Here is a 23,095-nt window from a genome sequence, read left to right as displayed (position 1 = left end):
AATTTATTTATTTTTTATTTTTATTTACTTTTTTTTGTTTTTGTTTTGCAAAATAAAATCTTTGCTTGTGTTAAATTTAGCATTTGTATTGTATACGATGTATTTATAAAATTAGACATTGGATATATATGTGCATATGTATGGTATGTACATATGTATATACAAGACAAGGAATATGCGACAATTCCGAGTAAAAGGAGTGCAACCGTTAACGCAGCACGCTAATTGTGTCTCCTATCATGTGCAACCTCTGTGTACCACATACCATACACTGCTCTATACGACATACACATACATATGTATGTGTATATAATACGTATGCGAGGTTTTAAGCTAATTAATTCACTAACGACTTTAGCGCGCATATATTTCAGTTTAATTGCAATTTTTCAACACCACCAACACAAAGGACACTACGCACACCAACGCATACGTACACACAAAGTATTAACACATCTAACGGTAATAAATGCAATTTAGTACGGCCTTAACCGAATTGCAATTGACGAATTTCAAATCACTTGTGTAAAATAAACGAAGAGATTTTGGCAAGTGCAAGTCGTTTAAACACCCCTACCATTATACATACATACAGACACTCGTAAATATATATTTTCATAGGCTTCTTGCGCATAATTTAATTTATGCCCATACAAATGTAAGTGTATTGTGAATAAACGAGAAAAAAATGTCTACACATGCATACATTTGTACATAAATTCACTGCACAGTGTTGTTGTATTCTTGCTTTTTGATTTGAACTTGAACTGCTCGCCTTCAAAATTTACAACGCGTTGCCAAGATTTCACTCACATTAAAAAAATAAGCCATTTTATAAATAACTTAGCAAATTTTCTGCTTGGAATAAAATTAAACGGCGTTGATGTTGTTGTTTTTTAACTGTTTTAACTGTAATTTTTAGAAAATCGTTCTTTCACTAGTTATTTACATTTATAATATATTTTTTTTCAAACTTGTTTACCAGCACTGTAAGGGCTTACCTTTTTTAGTAGCTTTGTACCAACTTACAAAAATATATTTTTGAAAAATTGTTTTTTAATTTTTTTTTTGAAATATATTTTTGAAAAATTGTTTTTTAATTTTTTTTTTTGAAATACGTTTTCAATTTTTTTTTAAATATTTTTGAAATATTTCTTTTTAATATTTGTTTTAATATTTTTTTTAATAGGTTTTTTAAGTTTTTTATTAATTTTTTGAACTATGTTTTTTTAATATAATTTTAAATAATTTTTTTAGTAATTTTTTGATATTAATTTTTGAAATATTTTCAGTAAGAAAACTTGAAATTTTCTTCAAAAACTTAATTTTTTAATTAGCACAAAATTAAACCGTTAGCGGACACCACTTTTTCACTTTTCTTCAAAATTCTTCAATACGTTTAAGCGCGCCCGCCACTCGATCTCAGTGTTTAGCGGCTGCCTGTTTCGAAATACGAATTTACGAAATTTTATGCGTATTCCACTTTTCGCGATTGAGCATCGCACATCGACAGATGCTCGGATTTTCGTGAAAGGAAAACGCTGAGCATCTAATATCGCCCTTGACTATGTGAAATAATGATTTTTGTAAATAAAATACATTGAAACATTCGATTTTTCTCACCATACAAAATCGCATATATAGCTCTCGCTGTGTTCGCTCTCACGCGCGTTCGGTTAGACCGTTCGATCTGTTCCGATCTGTACGTTCACGTGGGTAGAAATGTTAGCATAAATAGTATACCTTGGGTGGGTGTGATCGTTTGTTTGATGAAATTCGTTTTAATTTAATGACGTCGCATAGTGGTCCTGGAGACTGGTTAAATAAACATTTTGCCATGTCTGCAATTGCTTTGGTTGATTAATGGGTAGCGTATGCACTCACATCATTTATTTTACTATTCTGATTCATTGTAACAAAAAAAGTGTTGTCAGCCATAAAATCGTTGTGGTTTTCCAGTGAAATCCGGTGACTGGAACACACACACATGACTTCTTAAAAAAAAATTTTAAATACCCACGTCCATCTGCTTTTACGAATGTGTAAGTTGACAAAGGTCAAGACAACAGTTGGATATCGCTAGATTGCCCACGTTGATAGGCCACGTGGACACATTTTTCTCCCATAACTATAACTGTAATCACTTCTATTGAATTCTACAAAGGAAAGAGTAAATTTTATATTCCGAACATGCAAACTTGCGAACATCGGAATTTTAAAAAATACATTTTTCAGCCCCAGCAAGATTTTTGAAGCAGGAATTATCAAATATTAAATCGAAAAGAGTGAATGCCCGAATCTTCAAATGGCCTCTCAGAGTCTACTTCTTCCATAATTTCAAATTTTAGTGGTAGCTGTAAACCAAGCACCCGTTGGTTGACATGATTTAAGTATTGAAATATTTTGTTTCCTACTCAATTTGTCAGATTAATGCATATCACATCTTTGCGTTTTACGAATTTCGAAATTTAAACACGTCCAAAACATGATATTTCTAAGATATATAAAAAAAAGCAAAGATCTTGGACTGAAACTTGATCGGAGTTGAAACGCAAGCGCCCACACCTAAGCCATATACTGGTTATGTTACAAGAAAAAAAAAACAAGTACTAAGAAAAATTTAGCATATAAATATATACAAACACATAAGTATAGGATATAGTATAGTCTCACATCCGATTGCGGTAGTTGATCACATTGAAGGCCAGAAGTTGGTTGGACGCTAAATTGCTTTTTACTAGCCTCTTATACGAGTAGTATCATGGACATTCCCAAAGTAAAATAAATAAAAATGTAAACAAGACAAAAAAAAACCTAAAAAAACTATAATTTTTCTCGCACATGTATGTTTATATATATATATAGTATATATTATATCTTAGTATTTGTTGTTAATGAAACTTAAAACATTAAAATGAAATTTCATGTCTTTGAAAATATACATATTACGATGAAACCCAATGGAAAGAAAGAAAAAATAACAAACACTAAGGGGTTATATGTATACAGGTAGAAAGCCAAAAAAAGCGCATTTGTCAGAGTTTTTTCTGAAAACCTTTAAATTTATTGATGCAAAAATTTGTACACATATTATAGTATCTTCTAACTGTATTTTAAGACTTAGTATTAGTAAAAATATTTATTTGGAAGGGAACTACAGCTGATCTCCGGGAGCTCCGGGTTAATAAGAAGATTTAGTAATGTTGGTCACCGATTTTGAAAACACCATTTTGAGAAAAACGCGTTTGAAGTTCGGCCTTGTACTTGCAAGCACTCTGAAACCCCCTTTTACATCATATGTAGGAATCAGTCAGATCGGACAAGTATATCACATATCTCCCATACAACTGAATATTCAAGTTTATGAAACTTCACCTTAAAATCGTTAGCTTGAAACCGGTTTCAGACCCATAGTCTCTTAGGCAAAGTTCTTCAGAATGATTTGTAGAACATTCCCCGCACATGTTTCAGAAAAAATCGTCCCGCTCTTATGTATACATATATACAAATGTCTCTGTATATAGATAGCTATAAACAAGGAAAACTTTTTTATAATAATTAATAGGTGTGGACACCGATTTGATTTAATATAACATTTTGCAAACAAGATCGAAACTCATCCGCCTATTTTTTAGTCAAACCAAAAAAGAATGCTGAACTAAATTAAAGTTTCCCTTTTAAACAAGCGGCAATGCAAAAAATCTTTATTTCCGCACTCAATAAAACCCTTACTCATTTAGATACAAAGATAAAATCTTTATTATTAAACAGAACTCGGCATTACTGCTACGTTCAATACATTTTCCATCACATTGTTGCAATTATCTGCAATTAGGAACAGGTGCTGAATCATATAGTAAAATAAACACGAGCAAAAGAGAAAAGCCCTATGCTTCGAAGTAGTGGAAGTGCCCACAGCACACTGAAATACGCTATCCCACCGAAAAGTTCTCTGCTACAGCTCTGTCTAAAATTTATACGCCTTCATAATATGTATGCAATATACTATACGGATATATTCATATTCATAACTTAAAATATATGCGAAATATGTGCGAAATCTGTGTGAGAGCAGCTGTATGTATAGTATGTGACATATTTGTGTATCGGACATTTGTGTTGAAAGGTGAAATGTTTTGTCTTTGACGATAAAATAATCATATGTGACAATGTCACTGCCTCGACTTATTTTTAATAACAACAAATAAATATACAAAAAAATATATTTTTTCGAGTATTAGAAATTCTCTGAAATACACTTTGGCAGCCAATAGGCCATATAAAAAAGATAGATTAATAGAAATTGATAGATGCGCGATTTACTTCGCTAAGATCGTTTATCTTCATTTTATTATTAGGTGTACAGTCAGGTGTAAGTCTTAAACTAAGCGAAACTGGTTGCAAAATTAAATTATTTTCAATGTTCTTCATAAAATCACGTTTTTCCTCTAAGCTACCCAAAATTTTAAGATTACTTTCAATAAGAAAGCTGCCTTCCCGTCATCACCATGAAAAAATATATTTTGTTCGAATTGTATGGGGAAGAACATTAATAGATCTGAAGTGCAGAGGATCTGTTGCAGCTTAATATCACTATAACGGTACTATGTTACTGGTTTATAAAAATGCCTGGTATCTCAATTTTATTGTATTTCAGTTAAAGAAGACCAGTTATTCTACTTAATGGACTAGTTCAATGCAGACAGACCTGTACTTATGTATATTCGCAAAATCTAACGTCATACATAATATACATATACATATTAATATATCTATGTGGCTTCTTAATAAAATGTGTTAAAAAAGTCCAAGAAGCGCGCAAACAATTTCACAGCGATCTGTTCGCCAAAATCACAGTGGGACGTCGGCAAAAGAGAAGAAGTCACACGACCCATTGCTCACAAAGTGGGCGGCGCAGTGGTGCCAGTGACACTCGTTATACGGCAACGATGTGTTGAAGGAAGTCAACCGAATTTTAATGTCTGTGTTTGTATGTATACATATGTTTGTAATTACGTAGTGATTTTGGCACTCTTGATTATAAAAGTCAAGAAGACATATTTGAAATTTAGTAGTGAAAGTTTTGAATTAATAGTTAAAGGATGCTTGAAATGTAATTTTATATTAAAAAACGTGTTATTTCGTGAAAAAAACCAAAATCTTGTAAATTGTAAATTTTTCAATAGAACAGTGAATTAAGTGAGTTATCTCTTTGGATTGGGGTTTACCTTGGTCACCCTGTATTATTGCGCCTTAGTATTTTCGTATGATTATTCAGCCGTAGCTATGCACATGAAGATCGTGGAGAGTCGATTTGGCGCCGTTCACAGCAACTCGGACTGACGTATGGAACGACTTGCAACATTTTATGTCGAGATCTCAAATTTAATGCGTACAAAGTACAGCTTGTGCAAGAACTGAATGAAGGCGCTCGACCTTCCCAAGCGACATCGAACCCATTGAGCCTCTTGTAAAGTTTCAAGATGTTTGATGTGGTTTTTGCGCCGATAACCGACTATTTGATGCCTACAATTAAAGCTCGTGGTATCGGCGACGGCCCATACATCGCATCAATCAATGGATTTATTGAGAGAACACTTCGGTGAGCAGATAATTTCACGTTTTGGGCCGGTCGATTCGCCACCAAGATCGTGTGATATCACAATGCTAAACTTTTTATTGTGAGAACTTGTAAAGTCTGAAATCTATACGGACAATCCCGCTTCTATTCAGGCCTACGCGTGTCACTCGTGTTACTAGTCGAATTGCTCCAACGAGTCACCGAAAATCGGACTCAACGAATGCACCATCTGAGACGCAGCCGCGGCCAACATTTGAAAGAGATAATCTTCAAGAAATCAGTGCCAGTAATGTTCTTTCGAATGATAACAAACATTCCCCATCAAATTTGAAGTGTCTGTGATTTTTCTTTAAAAAGATAGGGAACCTCGAAATGTATCAATTTATATATATTATTCTAATACTATTTTATTATATATAATACATATGTTCTTATATAAATGAAATTAAACATTTCGACCAAAAATATCTCCAATCCAAAAAGGCTAGAATCATATTATCTGTCAAATCACATTTATCACATGCTTTTAGATTTAAAGGAATAATCTGCTGCATTCACCACGTAAATTTAATGACTTAAATTGATTGTATTAAAATTTTCCAGCTGTTTCGAGAAAAATAATTAAAATGGTTTGTTGCCAACTGTCAATTTATATTGAGTATTATGCCCAAAATGTGTCCGACTACAATTGTCATTGATTTGACATAGTGAAAATCGGTATTAGTGTTTCCTCCAGATTGACACACATATATAATTTAGAGATATTTACTCAGTAATAAACTGTAATTTCCTATTTATTAACGGTAGGTTGTAAAATATAAAAATAAATAATCAACCCAACGTGAAAATACTTAAAATGCGCCAATGTTTAATATTAATATCAACATTTTGTTTAAGCAGTACACATCCGCGTCGTTTGCCAGAAAAAAGTTAGAATCACCATATGATAAACAGATATAGCCCATGTATATTAGATGGTTCCTTAGTATTTATAGAATATTTATTATATAGGTATTCCTCAACAGCCAAACGAAAACAATCACATTAGCAGCATTTCAATAAGATTAACTTGAGCAAATCGCCACTGACAGCCTGACAAAGTATATATCAGCGATGATGGCAGATTTTTGTCTCGCTTAAATTTGTTATTCTAGCAGATAATTGCAGAAGGTGAACAAAATACCGCAATAAGGCGGGTCGGAATTGATCTCTGTTTACACATTTATGCTCGTGATTTGTTTCAACTTTCTCATGGGAAAAAATAATAATATTTTATTATAAATATATTGCAAGCGGTTTAATATCAATGTAGTCTACTAACTGCTCAGCATCGTAAAACCTCTTACTTTATATCCTCTAGTCATATTTATTGTATATATATAAGTATGTCTGACTACTTTGCGCATATCTCACTTGCACTCATTGTAAATATAATATATGTTTGTGCCAAAACAAAAGCGATCCAACCTAGCCAGAAGATTTATTTCAAGTACCCACACACAATTGCACAAACAATAGATTTATTTTTGAAAAATACATCAACTGTATGTACTTAAGTGAAGACAATTAGAAATACTTTGTGTTAATTTTCTTAAAATTTAAAATTTTACTAAATGCTCGTACATATCTACTCGTATTTATTTTCATTTGCAGGTGTCGCATTGGCAGCGAGTATATTTGGGAACTACCATGCATAAATGACTCACCCTATGAGTAATTTGGGTTAGTTAGAGATAGATTTCAAAAAAAAAATAGATAAACAAATATACCGGGACTGTGGCGTTTCATGTAAACACTGCGGCAAGCTCAATCTATCCTTACAGCCAGTTGTCCAGTCCATTTGGAAAAGGGGTGAACGGTACGAAATAAAAGAATCGTCGTATTATTAACTCAATCCATTGGGGATATAACATTTCCTATCAAATTTTCTAGTATATATATTTTGACTTTATATTAGTCTATGCTCCATAAGCAAAAAGTTGCGAAAGAACGTCTGAGCGCTTTGAGTCGCCAAACCGAACCCTGGCGGCTAATTCTCTGCCCATATACCGGCAAGGGAGTTGTGGGTGGGAGAAGCCATTGGAGGAAAGGGTCAGTGAGCTATTTACAGATGAGTCAAAGCTTGGGGGGAAGTTTGGTGGAGGGATTTACTGTCAGACTTCCTAACTATTGTTGTGCATTTCAGATCGTGGTTGCAGCAATTGAGGTAGCAGTAGATTTACTGCTCCGGAATGCAGCCTTGTTTAGAAAAATTACCATCCACTCATATGGCAGAGCGGCGATACTAGCCTTAAACTCATTAACAGTGCGTTCAGGACAGGTTAAGGAGAGACAGAATGTCTTTGTGATAAGACTGGTATGGCTAGTCTCGGACTAGTTGTAGGGTTTTTAACAGGCTATTGCCCTATTGGCGTCCATGCATTTTGGCAGGGAATCATATCAATCTTTGATCTGCCATCTAACCTAACCTATGCTCTGAAGCAATATAGTTCTGAGATTCTTTCAAAATAAAATATGTAATAACCCTGCATTAAATATATTTTTAATACAAGTAAAAATAAGTTACTATGAAAAGGGTACACACTACTTAGTTAAAATTACATCAATTTGTATAAAAATGAAATTTTTAATAAAGCATATCATCAAAGCTCTACCTTTTGCTTACAGTTATAAAATACATTCAGGAAGCTTAATTGGAAACTTTTACAATTTTAAATTTTTGCAGCTTTATGGAAAAGCTTTTCAAAAGCTTATCTTTTATAGCAAGTGTATCATAAAAACACAACTCAATAAAAAATAAAAGCAAAAAGTTATTCGTTATTAATTTTTAAATATTTTACTATATATTTATCGTTAGTCTGCGCATATTTAACAATACACAACGTATTCCAAAAAAATTAAGAAACTTTACTCCAATTTCATAAGATTGGGAACGAGTCGGTTACCCCCTTGCGCTTTAACGCTGGACCTACTGTGAGCTTTGTAAGCGCTTATCAGCAGTCAGAGCCTGTGCAACTGCGACATCTTTCTTGGCCAGAATGAACCGTAAGTTGTAGTATGAACTCCTTCCTCTTAGCAAATTATGTCCTATCGAAATTAGAGGTGTTCTAGCTAGACACTGTCCCAAGACACACCCTCAATGCAGCCCAATATCTTGTCGGATGCATGTTGCATACTTGCATACAACTTGGATTTAAGGAAGACACGGCGCACAATGCACTTGCTCCTCTACCGTAAATCTTTACCAAACTGAGATAGAAATATCTCGGTATACACACATATGGACCTAGTAAAGTGGCTGGGATTGGTAATAACCACCTTAACAAATTTGTGGTAACCTCAAAACCCTTCGACGATTTATAAAGATATTCAAAAGTTTTTGGAACCCTAACATCTATCCTAACCTTCACTGAAAGGAGAAATATGTATTCTAAATTTTATTAAGATAACTTTGTCAATGCTTTACACGGGAACTAGGCATTATTTAATCTATTCGAAAAATAATTTAAGCAGCAGAACTTAATCATTTTAGTGAAATCTGTTACAAACGCGTAAATCGGATTGTCCTGCGCTGTCAGGTCTACTTTTTTTAAATTGTTGTTTTCTAACAACCAATGAAACGCCTCTTTCTCGCCTGTTCCTAAGAACAGTTCAGTAGAAATTTTATTGGACTTAATTTAATTGCCGCGTAGGTACTGGAAATTTTTTACATGAATATATTCCACTTTTTCCATTTTTTTCTGAAATCTGAATGAATAAAATTCAGCTAAAACTTGTGATACAGCGCCATCAGCTCCACTTCGAAGATAGAAAAAGTATGGTTTTTGAAATGGGGTATCTTCGTAAATGCCCAGACAGTACGAAACATACGTATACTCAAACACATATTTAGACTTAAATATTTATGTTGGAAAGAAAGTCATAAACATAACATAGGTCATTTACTCTTAACTCTATATCCATGACAAAATATAAAATACACACAGTACTTAATTAAGATAATAGATTTAAAATTTTATATAAACATGTGAAAAACTAAAATAAAATACGAATGAAATATTTCCCATAGGAGATGAGAACATTGGTATCTTTATACATACATTATTACATTATAGATACATTAGTATATTTATGTTCTCATCTCTGGTGGGACTGATCCTTCGAAAAAAATTGGCAGCTGGTTTAATTGTTTTGCGTTATTCCTCTGGTTTTGGGCATGCAAAAAAAATGAAAGACTTAAAAAATGTGTATATTTTATAATGTATATTGTATTGTACGTAATCAAACCTATTTTTATCAAAATTATTAGTAGGTACTAGAAATATATAGAAATAAGTAGAAATGTGCTTTTCTTTTTCCCCCTGAGACATCTTTTGGTATATTTATTATATTAAATTTGTCACGAAGTTTGTAACACCCAGAAGGAAGAGTCAGAGATCCTATAAAGTATATACATAAATGATCAGTATGTCGAGCTGAGTCGATTTAGCCATGTCCGTCTGTCTGTCCGTCATTCTGTCTGTATATATACGAACTAGTCCCTCCTTTTTTAGGTTATCGTTTTGAAATTTTGCAAACGTCACATTCTCTTCAAGAAGCTGGTCATTTGTCGGAACTGCCGATATCGGACCACTATAACATATAGCTGCCATACAAACTGAATGATCGAAATCAAATGCTTGCATGGGAAACTTCCTCATTTGACGATATATCTTCACGAAATTCGGTATGAATTATTTTTTATAGAAATTATGTAATATCATAAGAACTTATTCACATCGGCCCATTATAGCAAGCAGCTGCCATACAAACCGAACGATCGGAATCTAGTGTTGGTATGGAAAACTTTGGCGTTTGACATGGTTTTTCACGAAATTTGGCATGGATTACTGCTTAAGGTAACAATATAATCTCCATAAAAATTGTTCAGAAAGGATTACTATAGCATATAGCTTCCATACAAACTGAACACATAGTTACTAACAGAAATGCACCTGTGAAGGGTATTTAGCTTCGGTGCAACCGAAGTTAACGTTTTTTCTTGTTTCTTTTACATGAAGCATTAAAAAGGTCTTTCTGAAGCGTCCGACAGTATCTGCCATCATGGACGCGCTCTATTATTCCTGGTATCTTTTTTCCATTTTATATCTTCCATCTTTAATGTCTTGTTGAAATCGTTCACTTTGCTCTTCTAAATCACGAAAGCTTGAATTGCCTTTAACATTCCTTTCGCAATTTATTTGTAGTTAGGAACTTTGTCATAGCCTAAAAATTTCACTACAAGATCTACAAAGGCAATCCTTTTCTTCCCTCAAGGTTGTGCTGAACTGTCCTTTTCTTGGAAGTACTTAATAAATTACTTCATCAATTCCAACTGTAAGAGAAGTGGTGAAAGAAGAATTTAAGGCACCAAAGTTTCATGCACTTACTTTTTTTTCGCCAACTTTAAGCTTTCTATGAGGCCAACACTATTGTTCCAATTTGTTTGATATTTACTATCCCATATACACAAAAAGCAAGGGAATTTGATAAACTCAGACTATTGTTAGAACATCTTGACCATTTTTAAATCATCGCACACTTGCCAACAGTGATCTTTCTTTTTTATTGCAAAAAAAAAAAAAATCTTTTAGGTTTCCTTAAGGTGTACGGAATGACCGTGAGAAACCGTCGTTGTGAAGCCAAACTGCTTTAAAGCTTCTTCTTAAAGAATCTTTAAAAATCCACTTTACTGTGTCCTATGAGATCTTAAATGTATGCATGAAATCTTCAATAAATGAAGCCCACTCGTTCTCTTGCGCAAAGCCTTCGTCCAAGTAACTCAGCTGCGTTTTTGGTGAGATTTAAGCACCTCACCAAATCATTTAGCTCACCGCGGGAAAACAATTTCGGACTCAAGACTAGATTTCTTCTTCAACTTCGTCCGAAATTGGAATATCCTCCAAGGAAGCAAGAGCCTTGGGTACTGATATTTCGGTCTTGGGAGGAACATAACGAATAGATTGTGGATTGACCTGTGGATAACCTAACCCAAAACTTCCTTGTTTTTAATAAAATTTTGCGATCTACAAAATAATCTGACGTGCATACTTTATAGATTAGTCCTAAGCATCCAGACAGCATTTTTGTAGCAGACCTGTGTAATCAGTGATGGATCCGGGACAATAATCGAAGACTTGAAGCAGTTGACCAATTATATTATTCAAATAATTTCGAAAGTAAACGTAGATTTTATTGTAAGTACTGGTATTAGGATACATTTCTAAAGGATTCTTCTGCTTACGTAATAATTTAAAATACATACATATATAACATCTCAAGTATTAAGTACAATACGTAATTTTTATACACTTACAGTACAATTATTAACATAAAAACGTAATTTTAGCTTGTTTTTTGGAGTTTGTAAGTTGGCAAGAACGGTACGTAATAAGTCCACTTCCATCTAAAAAAGTAAAAATGTAGCATAATTTATAAATATGTATGTACATATGACATAAACGACAATACGTACTTTCTCAAAGTTTCCATGCCCCATGGGAAGTCATAATCCGTAGCGGTGCCATCGTTGATATTCGCATCGCCTAGGGGCATTTCATTGGCCCATTCAATGAGACCGCGCTCTTCAGCAGTACCTGCAAATTAATTGAAATAAAATATACGAGTATATTTGTATACAAATTTATATACATATGTAAGTTATTTATGAATATTACCTGGAATAATATTATCCAAGAAGCAGCCCAGTAAGCCACCCACAAGAATGGTGGTACCCAACAGAACCGATAAGGTCGAGTCAACCGTTTCATTTCCAGTATTAATGGCGCCCGGATGTTCTTGCATCCACTTACATAAGACCATGGGAAAGAAAATCGATAAGCCAATAATATAGAGGTTACGCGCCGAACGGAGATCCACATATTGCAATGTGGAAAGTCCAAAAGCTATAATCATGCCAAACATGACACAAAAGATACCGCCAACCACCGAATCCGGTATCATTATGAATACAGCGCCAAATTTGCCAATTACACCTTGCACAATCATTATCAAAGAGGCCCACTGTATGACACGACGGGAACCAACCTACAATATGCGATGTATACATAATGATTAGAGTTTCCCAAGCATTCGATATAGCTTCAAACATACCTTGGTGACTCCGATAGCACCCACATTTTCGCCGAAAGTATTTGTACCATTTCCAGCGCCCCAAATACCAGCTAGCACCGTACCCAGACCCTCAGTGCCAATACCACGATTGATGGCATGCAAAGGCGGAGAATGTGCACCTACAAAGATAAAATTCAAAAGCAACATTGAACTTTTTAGGAGTTCTTTAATTGTGACAAAACTTCTTACAAACCTGACATCTGAGAAACCGTTGGATAGTAACTAAGCGACTCTACGGTGCACGCTAAAACGCCCGCCAACATGCCCAATACGCCAGACAATGTGACCGACGGCAGTCCGAACTGAAATGGATATGGCACATAGAACCATTTGGCATTGGTCAAGACCTTTAGGCGCACATCTGTGCGTGAGGGGTGGCCCTCTTCGAAAACATTGGTTACAGTTAGAATTCCGCAGAGACCCCACATTATAGCAATGGTCATGAGCACCTAAAATTTATATAATTTAATGGAAAACTGCAAAATAAATACCTAGTGCCGCTTACTCACCGGAAACATACGGAAAAGTTGGAAGTTGCGCATTTCTATGCCATGACCTTTGCGGTAAGCTGGAAACGGTACGGACACATTCGCCATTATCTGGGAGAACAAGGTTAGCATGGCTGTGGTACTACAAAAAGCAATAAAAATTTGTAAATATTAATGAAGTGCGCGAAACCTTTACATTTCTTACCCAACAGCAATACCCCAATGCCTGGACGCAGTGTCGGCAGCGTGTTCGAACAGTGTGAGACCGACCAACGAGACAGTCGGCACTATAGTGAGTGGTGTTACGAAGCGTAAAATTTTCCCCACAAGACCCGTATAGCCCAGCACAACCTGCACTAAGGCCGATACAGCGATCGCACCCGATAACTCACGCATACGTATCTGCCACAATTCCACACGATCCTCCTCATCTAAGGCGTCAATCTCTTCGACCGACGGACATTTCCATTGTGGCAACGCGAGAATCGCTAAGGTGGGTACCAAAAACGATATTGTACCGCCTTGTACGATTGGTAAACGAACACCCCAAGTGGCCTGTAGTAGAGTAACGATGCCTGTTACGAATATCATTGTTGATATTATAACACCACGATCAGGATCCTCATCCGACATACAGAGAGCGGGTGTCAAAATGAACGGAATGGACACGATGGCGCCAATCATGGTCAGATAATGCTGCAACGCCAAGAATATACTCAAATACCATGGCGGATTTTCATTAATCGCATATAAGAGTTTGGGCTGAGTTTTTTCTTTATCGGCTGGGTTATTTGCTGGAGGACCATTGCTGATCGGTGGTTGTGACTAAGAGTTTAAAAATAAGTAGATTTAATTAGCAGTGGCTAAGAACAGAGCTAAGAAGAACAGTAAAAAGTGTTTATAAGTAATTACTTTCGAAGTATAGACTTTAAATTTTAAGAATTCATAAATTTCTCTGCTTCGAACCTATCATTAGCGCAGTAAAGTGTGCGAGCAATCTCTTCAATCTGTAATCAAAAGTATATGATCTTCCAGCGCAAATTCGACCGCTTTTAAATGTTACAATGGTTACGTCCTTTAAGCCCCTCCTCTTTCCAAGAATAACATTTATAAGGTACAATGTAAAAAGTTATAATTTCAATGAGACATACGAAATTATTTTATTATTTACCTTGTATTGTAATTATAAATTTAAGCAAACAATTGTGTTAAAAAATTATGGATAAATTCAATTGGCACGTAATTTATGTCCCGGGAATGAATACCATTTTAATATTATAATTGTGGGTATTGCATATTACTTACAATTAATTAAAATTGCAAATCATTTGTCGACAGATATTATTATTAGTCTGACATAAATTATAAAATGCTAATTTATGCACTAAAATACAGGGTGGTTACTTGTATACTCGTGCACGAGTTTTGAATATTTGTTGGAATTTAAAAAATAATATTTAAATGATAACTGCAGAAGTTTACGGGTTTAATAAAAGCGATTTTTTTCTTATTGTCTTATTAAATTCTACAACATCTCTAGAATATTGTCGTAAATTTCTCAAGTTGATCGGAGATACAACCTTGACAACTTGTGTGCTCGAGGCTAGCTAACTGTGTTTTTGAAGTCGGTTGGAAAGAGTTCTCGAGAACTTCTCAACCGATCTTCATGAAATTTTACACAGGTCTTTGAGATACAATTCTTAAAGACGTGGACTTTAGATTTTTTTATTAAACTATCTGAAAAAACTGTCGCTAAATTTTCACTAAATTTTTAAAATTTTTTTTTTGTAAAAAATTGCTTTCAAAAATTACCGGAAATGGCTAATAGTGTAAATATGTTTGTAACAAAAAAAAATGCTAATAAAATATTTCATTTTTATATGAAAAAAATTGTTGAAAATTGCTTTTTTTCGCGTGGAAATCCATGTAACCCTTTAACTAGAGAAACTCGTGTGCTCCTTAGGCCTCTTACGAATTACGCAGCAACTCACGCAAATCGAATAATAATGTGAAGATAGTATACTTTGCAAGCTAAACAGAACTGAAGGTAAACTTGATCTCATAGCTTAACATCTTCTTGAACGAAAACTTCGAAAATGCTTTCTAAACTTTAACTAAATTCATAAATGTTCACAACCCTATCTCTATTGAAACCTTGTGTGTGTGTGTGTGCTCGTGAATGCTCGTGTCTAACACTTACTAATTTATCAAATCAGTGAAAAATTGTCTGCATAAATTAGTACCCTTGTTAAATCCGACTTATCTAACGGAACATAACTACATACATAGATATTGTGGTTGTTTCACACAAGCTACTACTGTCACGGCTTTAACACTACCCCGTACTATTTCTGATTAATGAACTCAAACTCGTTGACTTTAATTGGTGACTGGTTGTCGCTTGCGGCACTCGTATATCAATCGCATGTAGGTGTGTGTGTGTGTTTGTGAAGTGCATGAGCTGCACATTGTGACGCTTGGTTTTGGCCGTGTGGCGTAACACTAGAAGCGCCAACACATTCTTTACAGCACCACTTCAATAAGAAATCGATAAAATGGCAATTCATTGAGAACTTGTGAAAGTAAACCAATTTAGACAATTATACTAATTAATTTATTTATATTCGCAGATAATATACATAAACATTCTGTGAATTTGCGTTTACTAGCATTACGACTGTTACATCACTAACAGTGTTTGCAGCTTGTATTGAATTTCGTTGAAATGGCGTTCAACTCAATTTCATAATATTTATTTAATAATAATAGTTTTCCATCGTAATTTGTTCGTAATATTCTAGTTCCACTATTGTGTTACTATAAATGCAGCGTCATGCAGTGTAACCGTTATACCTGACAACTTGTTGATGTTATTCAGAAACCATTGGCGTAAAACTGAGTCGTTCAAAATGTTTTATCTCATAAGAAAAGACAGGACCTTTCCTAAGAATTTTTTTTTTTTTTTATGAATGAATGGACAATTTTACATTGATTACCGATAAAGAAGTTGTGGATATCAAAATGTCAAAATGAGGAAAATGTGTATATAAAAGGAGTCGTATGCGAGAAATGTACCACGAATCGCCACACCCATTTTGAACAACTTGGCTTCATAGAATATATGTTCAAAACCGGTTTCGAGCCATCGAATTTTAAAGCAAAGTTTAAAAAATCTGAGTAATCCATTGTATTGCAGATATACGATATTGTGGTCCGATCTGTATGACTCCGACAAATGATCAGTAGAATATAAGAATTCATCTACGTATTAAATTTCATTCGGATATCACAAAAACTGACGAATAAATTTTTATAATCCTTATCCCTGATCCCTAATTTTATTATACCTAAAAAGCTTCGCATTAAAACTCAGTCTTGGATCCATTTTCTTTTAGGCAAAGGTATTTAGAATGATCTAATAGAATATTCCGCGTTTTTTTTTTAGTTTTCTTGGCTCCCAGAACATAGACCGTCACACTTGTGACGGGAAAATTAAAAAAAAAACGAGTACGAGAACAAGAACGTCCGAAACGATCTAGTGTATAGTATAGAGTATACCGCAGATCGTTGAGAATGTTTTGGTTCACTCCTATGACAGGAAAAGCAGAACAAAAAAGACAAACAAAACGAGAACATCCAACAACCAATCCCACCACAATCTGAGAATCTGCATCAACTAGAAATAAAAAAAAAAAAACGCTAAGATTTCACACCAAATTCTGTTCGAGTTGACTGCATTGGAAATTGTACCAAATGGATAAAGTATATACAACTTTGTCAAAACGATGATTCATCCATACTTTCACTGACAGAGCCATTGGCATACCATTCAGTAGAGGGTTAAATCATATGTACCTACCTATAGAAAAGTAATATTCAAACAGTAAAAGTACTATTTTTGACTATTACATATCATCTTGCATACGTTTTTCTTTCTTTTGAGGAGAAAAAAAGTTGAGAATATTAAATTTACCCGGGGGTTTTCTGCTGTTGAAAAGATTTATTTCCAAGTAATTCGGTTTAAAAAGGAAATCACTTGTGAATTATTAGCAACTAGTGCGTTTATTTAATTAACATAATGTTTATAAATGATGAAACGGTGAAATCTCTTCGAAGAAAAACCGAGGAACAACGAACTCCGCCATGGAATTCGTGACACAATTAACATAGGTGAATAGGCTAAAGATGTGAATTATATGTACATAGTTGTGGGATACGCTGAATTATGGCTGATACGAGTACATGTTGTCTAATGCTTTAGGAGACACTGAGCGTAAAGCTTGCATTAGCACAAAGTACTTAAGTACTAAGAAAGATTGCACTGATTTGCGAAAAAAAACTCTTTCTTACAACCATAAATTATTCAACACAAGAATGATTAGACCTTTTTTTTTTTTTTGTAAATTTCAATATATTTAGAAYTCGTTTAATTCAAATATAACTAAATTTCATGAAAACTCAATGAGGTTGACTGTACATACTTTAATAAACATTCTCTCAAATTTTTAAATCGAAATTCAAACTATTACGGACGCTACAGCGTTTCTTGTAGAAAAGCAACAGAGTGGGGAACGCTACAACTCCAATCTTTATACGCGTTTTTCTCAGAATGGTGTCTTTCAAACCAGTTTCCACTCTCAAAGGAAGAGTTTTGAAGATATCTAGTTACAGTTTGGAGGGAACATTTTTAACATCATTAGCTATCGCGTTATGGAAGCTTTTTTTTAAATCTTCCTATTTTTTTTCTACGAAAAACTGTCGAAAAACGGTAAAATTCGATACTTTTTGTTCAAACCGCCGCTATTTTGTCACATTTCAGAAAAATAAGGTGTAATACACCCAACAAAAAAAATCATTTTGTATTCGTCGTGACTAATTAGTAAATTTCAACATTAAAATAAATCGCTAAAATCAGTGATTTTTCGGAGGGTCACACTGAGACGATCCATTAAATAAGTTTAAAAAAAAGCAAATAACATTAGCACAGTTGAGTCATTAAAAATTTGTACACATATTTATTTTCGTATTATAGGTATTTGTTTATTATAAGTATTTAATTTTTGGGCTGTAAGTTTTTGAATTGAATCGTAACTGCGCCAAATCTGTTAGAATAGCAAATCGAAAGTATATACCACCTTAATGAGGTATAATCAATATTTTGTGTCAGTTTCTCGACAAACGTCTTTTCACAGCCTCCCTAGCAGGGTGAGCGCACTGCACAGGGGGTCTCAATCGTGCCCTTTGTAGTAAGCACTGGTTATTTAATGTTGAACACAATTATTGTAGTGTGGATATTGTTACAATTTTACTAGAAGAATCAATTGATCAATTCGCTCAATTGTCAATTGCATACATTTTATTAATATCAAGATAAGCACAAACGAAATAAATATATATAGTTATACACATGTACATACATATGTACATGCAGGAAGGGGTTCAAATAATGCATTAAAAATAATTGATTTTTTTTATTTTGTAATCGGAAACAAGAGTTTAAAAAATAAAAAATTAAATAAAATTTGATGCCACATACCGGTTAAAAAATAAAAAAATGTAATCCTATATACCGGATGAAAAAAATAGAAAACCTTATTTTCATGCTTATAATTAAGAGTTAAAAAAGAAAGCGTTTTAAAATTGACATTTTTTCACGTTCACGTATTTCATTCAAATATATTTCTTTGAATTAAAATCCGAACAGCGGGATCAAAAATGAAATTTTAATATCTAACCTTACGGGGTTGCATGGGTTTACGGGTTTCAAAAAATCGAATTTCTTTTACAACACCTCTAGAATATTTTCATAAATTTTCAGGTTAATTTGAGTAACAGTTTCGGAGATACAGCCTTGAGAATTTGTGCGCTCGAGGGTAGCTAGGCTAAGTGCGCGTTTTTTTTGATGTCGGTTGGCAAGATTTCTTAAGAACTACTCAACCAGTCTTCATGCAATTTCACACAGCTCTTTAAGTTTTGTTTTCAAAAATTTCAGAATTTCTTTGTTAATAGTGTGTGTTTGTAAGAAAGAAAATTCGTATAAAATATTTCATTTTTCTATATGAGGAAAAAATAGTTGGAAGAAGGATGTTTTTTGGTCGAGGAAATACATGTAACCCCTTAATATAGAATAGATCGAACTTCCAATCTATTCTATTTTTTTGTGTATTCATTCTTTAACTCTGACTGAAAATACGTATAACATTCAAAATCAAAAGTCTATCCAATAAATGTCCCAAATAACAAAGCACGTGGAGAAATGGCAAATATCAACAAAATTTTGGTAAAAATAAAAGCGAAATTAAAGAAACATGCCAAAAAAAATTTAAATGCTTATCAGCAATTATGATTTATATCTTTATTACATTCTAAGATATAAAACCTTTTTTTTTTTGTTTAATTTTTGTGCGATAAAAACACATTAATTTAATCTTATATACCTATGTACTATATGTATGTATGTATGTATATTTAAGTGAAAAAAAAAAAAATTTTTCCTTACAAGATCACCGTCCACTTTCACATTTGTCAACTCCATTCCGTAACTTTTGTTGGATTATGACGGCAGCGCGGTATTTTATTATTTAAGGTTCGCACTCGAAAATAACGGATTTTTCAATTACAACTCGAGCTGTTACGAAGCGCTGCTCACAACCCAAACGAACCGCCAGCGTCTGCGTTAGTTTGCAGAATGAGAATCGGGAGCGATCGAAAGGTTTTCATCTCCCCATTAGCAGCGCGGCGCCAATTTATCGCGATTTGTTGCTGTGGGTACTACGCTACGAGCGTTTGTAGTAATACTATTTACTTTACCCTTATAAAAACCCGAAAACAATGTACATAGGTACATATGTAAGTATGTACTATATACGAAATAGTAATAGCAACAACTCCACTGCTTTAACAGCGAAGAAGCAGGGATTCCTATATACACCGATATTCTGAGAGTGTTTTCTTTTAAATAAAAAACGCAACTAAATAGTAGATACTATATAAAAATATATGTATAATTGTATATATGTATTTATTTATATTTATTGTGAGATTTTCTACAGCACACATGCATGCACACATTTATTGGCAAAGAGTATAGAGTGCTCTGAATATTTCCTAATTGATTTAATCGAAACTTTGATATTTTCTTACATACAAATGTATGTAAATGTTATTAGTTGGCGCACATACATACATATGCATTGGATATGCCACTACTAGCTAAGCTTTATGTATATAGAATGTTTGACCTATAAGTGTAAGTCGACTTCGAACGTCTAGTAAAATTTAAAATTTATGCTACTATTATTGATATTGCTTGCCAGGAAAAGAAAAGCGTTAATACCCTTCACAGGTGCATTTTTGTAGCATAGAAAGATATTGAACGATCTTTTTATTGATTTTGACCAATCAGTTTGAATGGCTTATATATGTATGTATGAAATAGTGGTCTAACCAGAACAATTTGTTCGAAAATTATAGCACTGCCTTAAACAATAATTTCAGCTATAAGCTTCAGTACTCCGATTTGTGGAATTTGTTGGGAGATTATACCGTTTTCTTGTTCTTTAATCAGTGCCAAATTTCATGAAGATATCCTGTAAAGCAAAAAAGTTTTTTATACAAGGACTTGATTTGATCGTGTAGTTTGTATGACATGATATCATACATAATATCGGAATCGTTGCGAATATTAGAAAAGGCTGACGGTAATTCAAAAACACAATCCTACGAGTAGCACAAAGCCTTCAAAGTTGAGAGATCGTTCAAGACATGAAAATATTATAAAAGTGAAGGATAATTTGCTTGGAAATTGTTAAGCAAATGTTAGAGAGATGGCAAGAGAGCTCGACATCTCAAGCGAGTATGCAACGCGTTTTTGGTCGATTCGTCTCCATAAAGCTGAATTTTTATCAAAAAGAGTGCAACTTAAAATTCAAGTCAAAAACGCAACGAATACTATGAATCAACCGTTTTCACCAGATTTGGCTCCGTGTGATTTTTTCTGGTTCCCCAAACTGAAATTCCCGCCCTGTGGAACCCGTTTTCATTCGATCGAAGAGATAAAACACATACCTGAAGAAGTGGAAGGTCATCCCAAAAAATGCTAATGAAAAATGTTTCGAGGACTGGAAAAGTCGTTGGCATAAGTGTATTACATCTGGTGGGAATTACTTTGAAGGCGACAATGAAATTGATGTATAATTAAATATTTTGCGTTTTATTTATAATATATAGATTTTACAGTGTCTCCGACATTTACTTTTCGGCATTACAAGCTTAGTAACAAACTTTGTATACCCTGTTCAGGGTATAAAAATTCCTCCCTTCAGCAGAAATCTACATGAAGCCGATAGCGTGTCTCTGAAAACAATTATAAAAAGAGTTTATTTTGAAGAAGCTTTAAGAAATTTCAGCACATGCTTCAGAAAATATGTAGCCTGACTAGGCAAATAAGAGCATAATCATAATTCTTGTCTTACGAATATATCCAAACGCTATAATGTCAAAAAATGTGTTTTAGTTGGTAGCTGAGGATAGAGAGATAAGGTGCGTGGAAGCTAATATTTTATTACTTTATCAAACGATTTTTTTATAAAAACGTTGGATACTTCAGTTGTCAATAAAAAAAAAACTGACGATTAAAATAATCCCAATCCAGATAAGTGTCATAAAGATCTTAAAGATTAGAATAATGATAGAATAATTTGAACATTAACGAAAAGAAAACTCACGCATGTTATTATTTGAACAAATTCTAACGCCTCTTAAAGATAGGTCAGAATTTACTAGCTTTCATTGTTTTTTGTATAAGGAAAAATGTTTCTCTCGGACCACACACAATTCTTCGCAAGTGTATTTGTATCCAATCCATTATTACAAATGACAACTTATAATGAGAGATGTTCATCAAATTTGATCTAGACTGTGAAAAAAAAACTCCAATTTCACATATTTGTATAGAAATCTTTATTAACACCATGAAAATTCAATTAATTTAATATATATGTATATATATACACTTGTTATAAGACTCGGCTTCTCTGATCTTCTGTGCCGAATTTTAGTTTTTTCGGTTTCGGATCATTTTTTCATCGCCATTCGGGAGATTATTTGACAGTTTCGATGCAATGTTAATAAATCAACGTCTCGCCACCAGCAATTAAACGTTCGATAAATGTAGAGTCATCAGCTTTTAGTAATAGTCAAGCACATTTTACAGTCAAAACATTTATCAACATGTGTTGAGTCGATCCATTAGAGATGTTGGGACCAGCTGCTATCTTTCAATGACTTCACGACTTTCACGTTTGCCTTGCGCCATTCAAATGGCACAAATTGCATTACATTTTCTTTTATAAAAAGGTGCACTATAGCTCGTCAAAAAACCAGTAGATGGTGTTTTCACAGATTTCTCTAAAGCCTATGAAAAAGTTTTACACAATATTCTAGTTGAAAAAATTATTCTCTTTAGGTTTTCACTTTGCCTTCTTGCAGTGGACTATGTCATATTTGCACAATAGACGTTATGTTATTGTCGATGGGATGTCATCCGATTCTTTCGTTGTGTCTTCGCTAGTGCCCCAAGAAAGCGTTTTAAGCCCTCTTCTCTTTGCGCTGTTTATCAACGACATTTCCTGTTGTTTCTCTTTTGCTAAATTTTTGCTATATTCAAAAGATTTTCTTATTCTGCTCGCCAGATGTCCGAGAACTTGGTTGCGAAGCTCCGACGCAACACTGTATGGTTCGGACCTGACACTACTATCCGTTTCTGTCTAATTGAATGAATGGTTTTAGTGGTAAAAACTTTGTCTCAAGAGACGCTTGCGAAAATTTAATGTTTTTTCAAAACCAAAAAACC

At 33.8% G+C, this 23,095-nt stretch overlaps 2 protein-coding genes across 3 annotated transcripts in view; both read right to left on the bottom strand.

Moving 5' to 3' along the window:
- The window catches only part of LOC108970508 (serine/threonine-protein phosphatase 2B catalytic subunit 1), a 17,960-nt gene extending 16,916 nt beyond the window's left edge, over positions 1-1,044 (bottom strand). For both annotated transcript variants that reach the window (XM_018935950.1, XM_018935951.1), the window contains exon 1: positions 1,002-1,044. The gene's annotated coding sequence lies outside the window, so the exon portion shown is untranslated. The remainder of the gene's footprint in view (positions 1-1,001) is intronic.
- A 10,747-nt stretch (positions 1,045-11,791) lies between these two features.
- LOC108970428 (solute carrier family 23 member 2) lies at positions 11,792-19,939 on the bottom strand. The gene is made up of 8 exons (XM_018935787.1): positions 19,742-19,939; positions 13,448-14,067; positions 13,264-13,384; positions 12,948-13,203; positions 12,734-12,873; positions 12,298-12,667; positions 12,096-12,216; positions 11,792-12,026 (listed from the first exon to the last, which is right to left on the bottom strand). The coding sequence occupies exons 1-8, from the start codon at positions 19,775-19,777 to the stop codon at positions 11,966-11,968; spliced, it is 1,725 nt and encodes a 574-aa protein (XP_018791332.1). The 5' UTR covers positions 19,778-19,939; the 3' UTR covers positions 11,792-11,965.
- Between the last annotated feature and the right edge of the window lie 3,156 nt (positions 19,940-23,095).

Source organism: Bactrocera latifrons, unplaced genomic scaffold (assembly GCF_001853355.1).
Source record: "Bactrocera latifrons isolate USDA-ARS-PBARC rearing strain unplaced genomic scaffold, ASM185335v1 scaffold_3, whole genome shotgun sequence".
Lineage (NCBI taxonomy): Eukaryota > Metazoa > Arthropoda > Insecta > Diptera > Tephritidae > Bactrocera > Bactrocera latifrons.
The sequence above is the reverse complement of the archived record's forward strand: the minus strand, read 5'-3'. Positions and strand labels throughout refer to the sequence as shown.

What these genes read in the sequence shown, in the direction of transcription:
- LOC108970428 (XM_018935787.1), bottom strand. Translation starts at nt 19,777, where the DNA reads ATGGAGTTGACAAATGTGAAAGTGGACGGTGATCTT. An exon ending in CATTGGGGTATTGCTGTTGG is followed by an intron (nt 13,385 to 13,447) that starts GTAAGAAATGTA and finishes TGCTTTTTGTAG; the next exon opens with TACCACAGCCATGCTAACCT. An exon ending in AACGGTTTCTCAGATGTCAG is followed by an intron (nt 12,874 to 12,947) that starts GTTTGTAAGAAG and finishes TTATCTTTGTAG; the next exon opens with GTGCACATTCTCCGCCTTTG.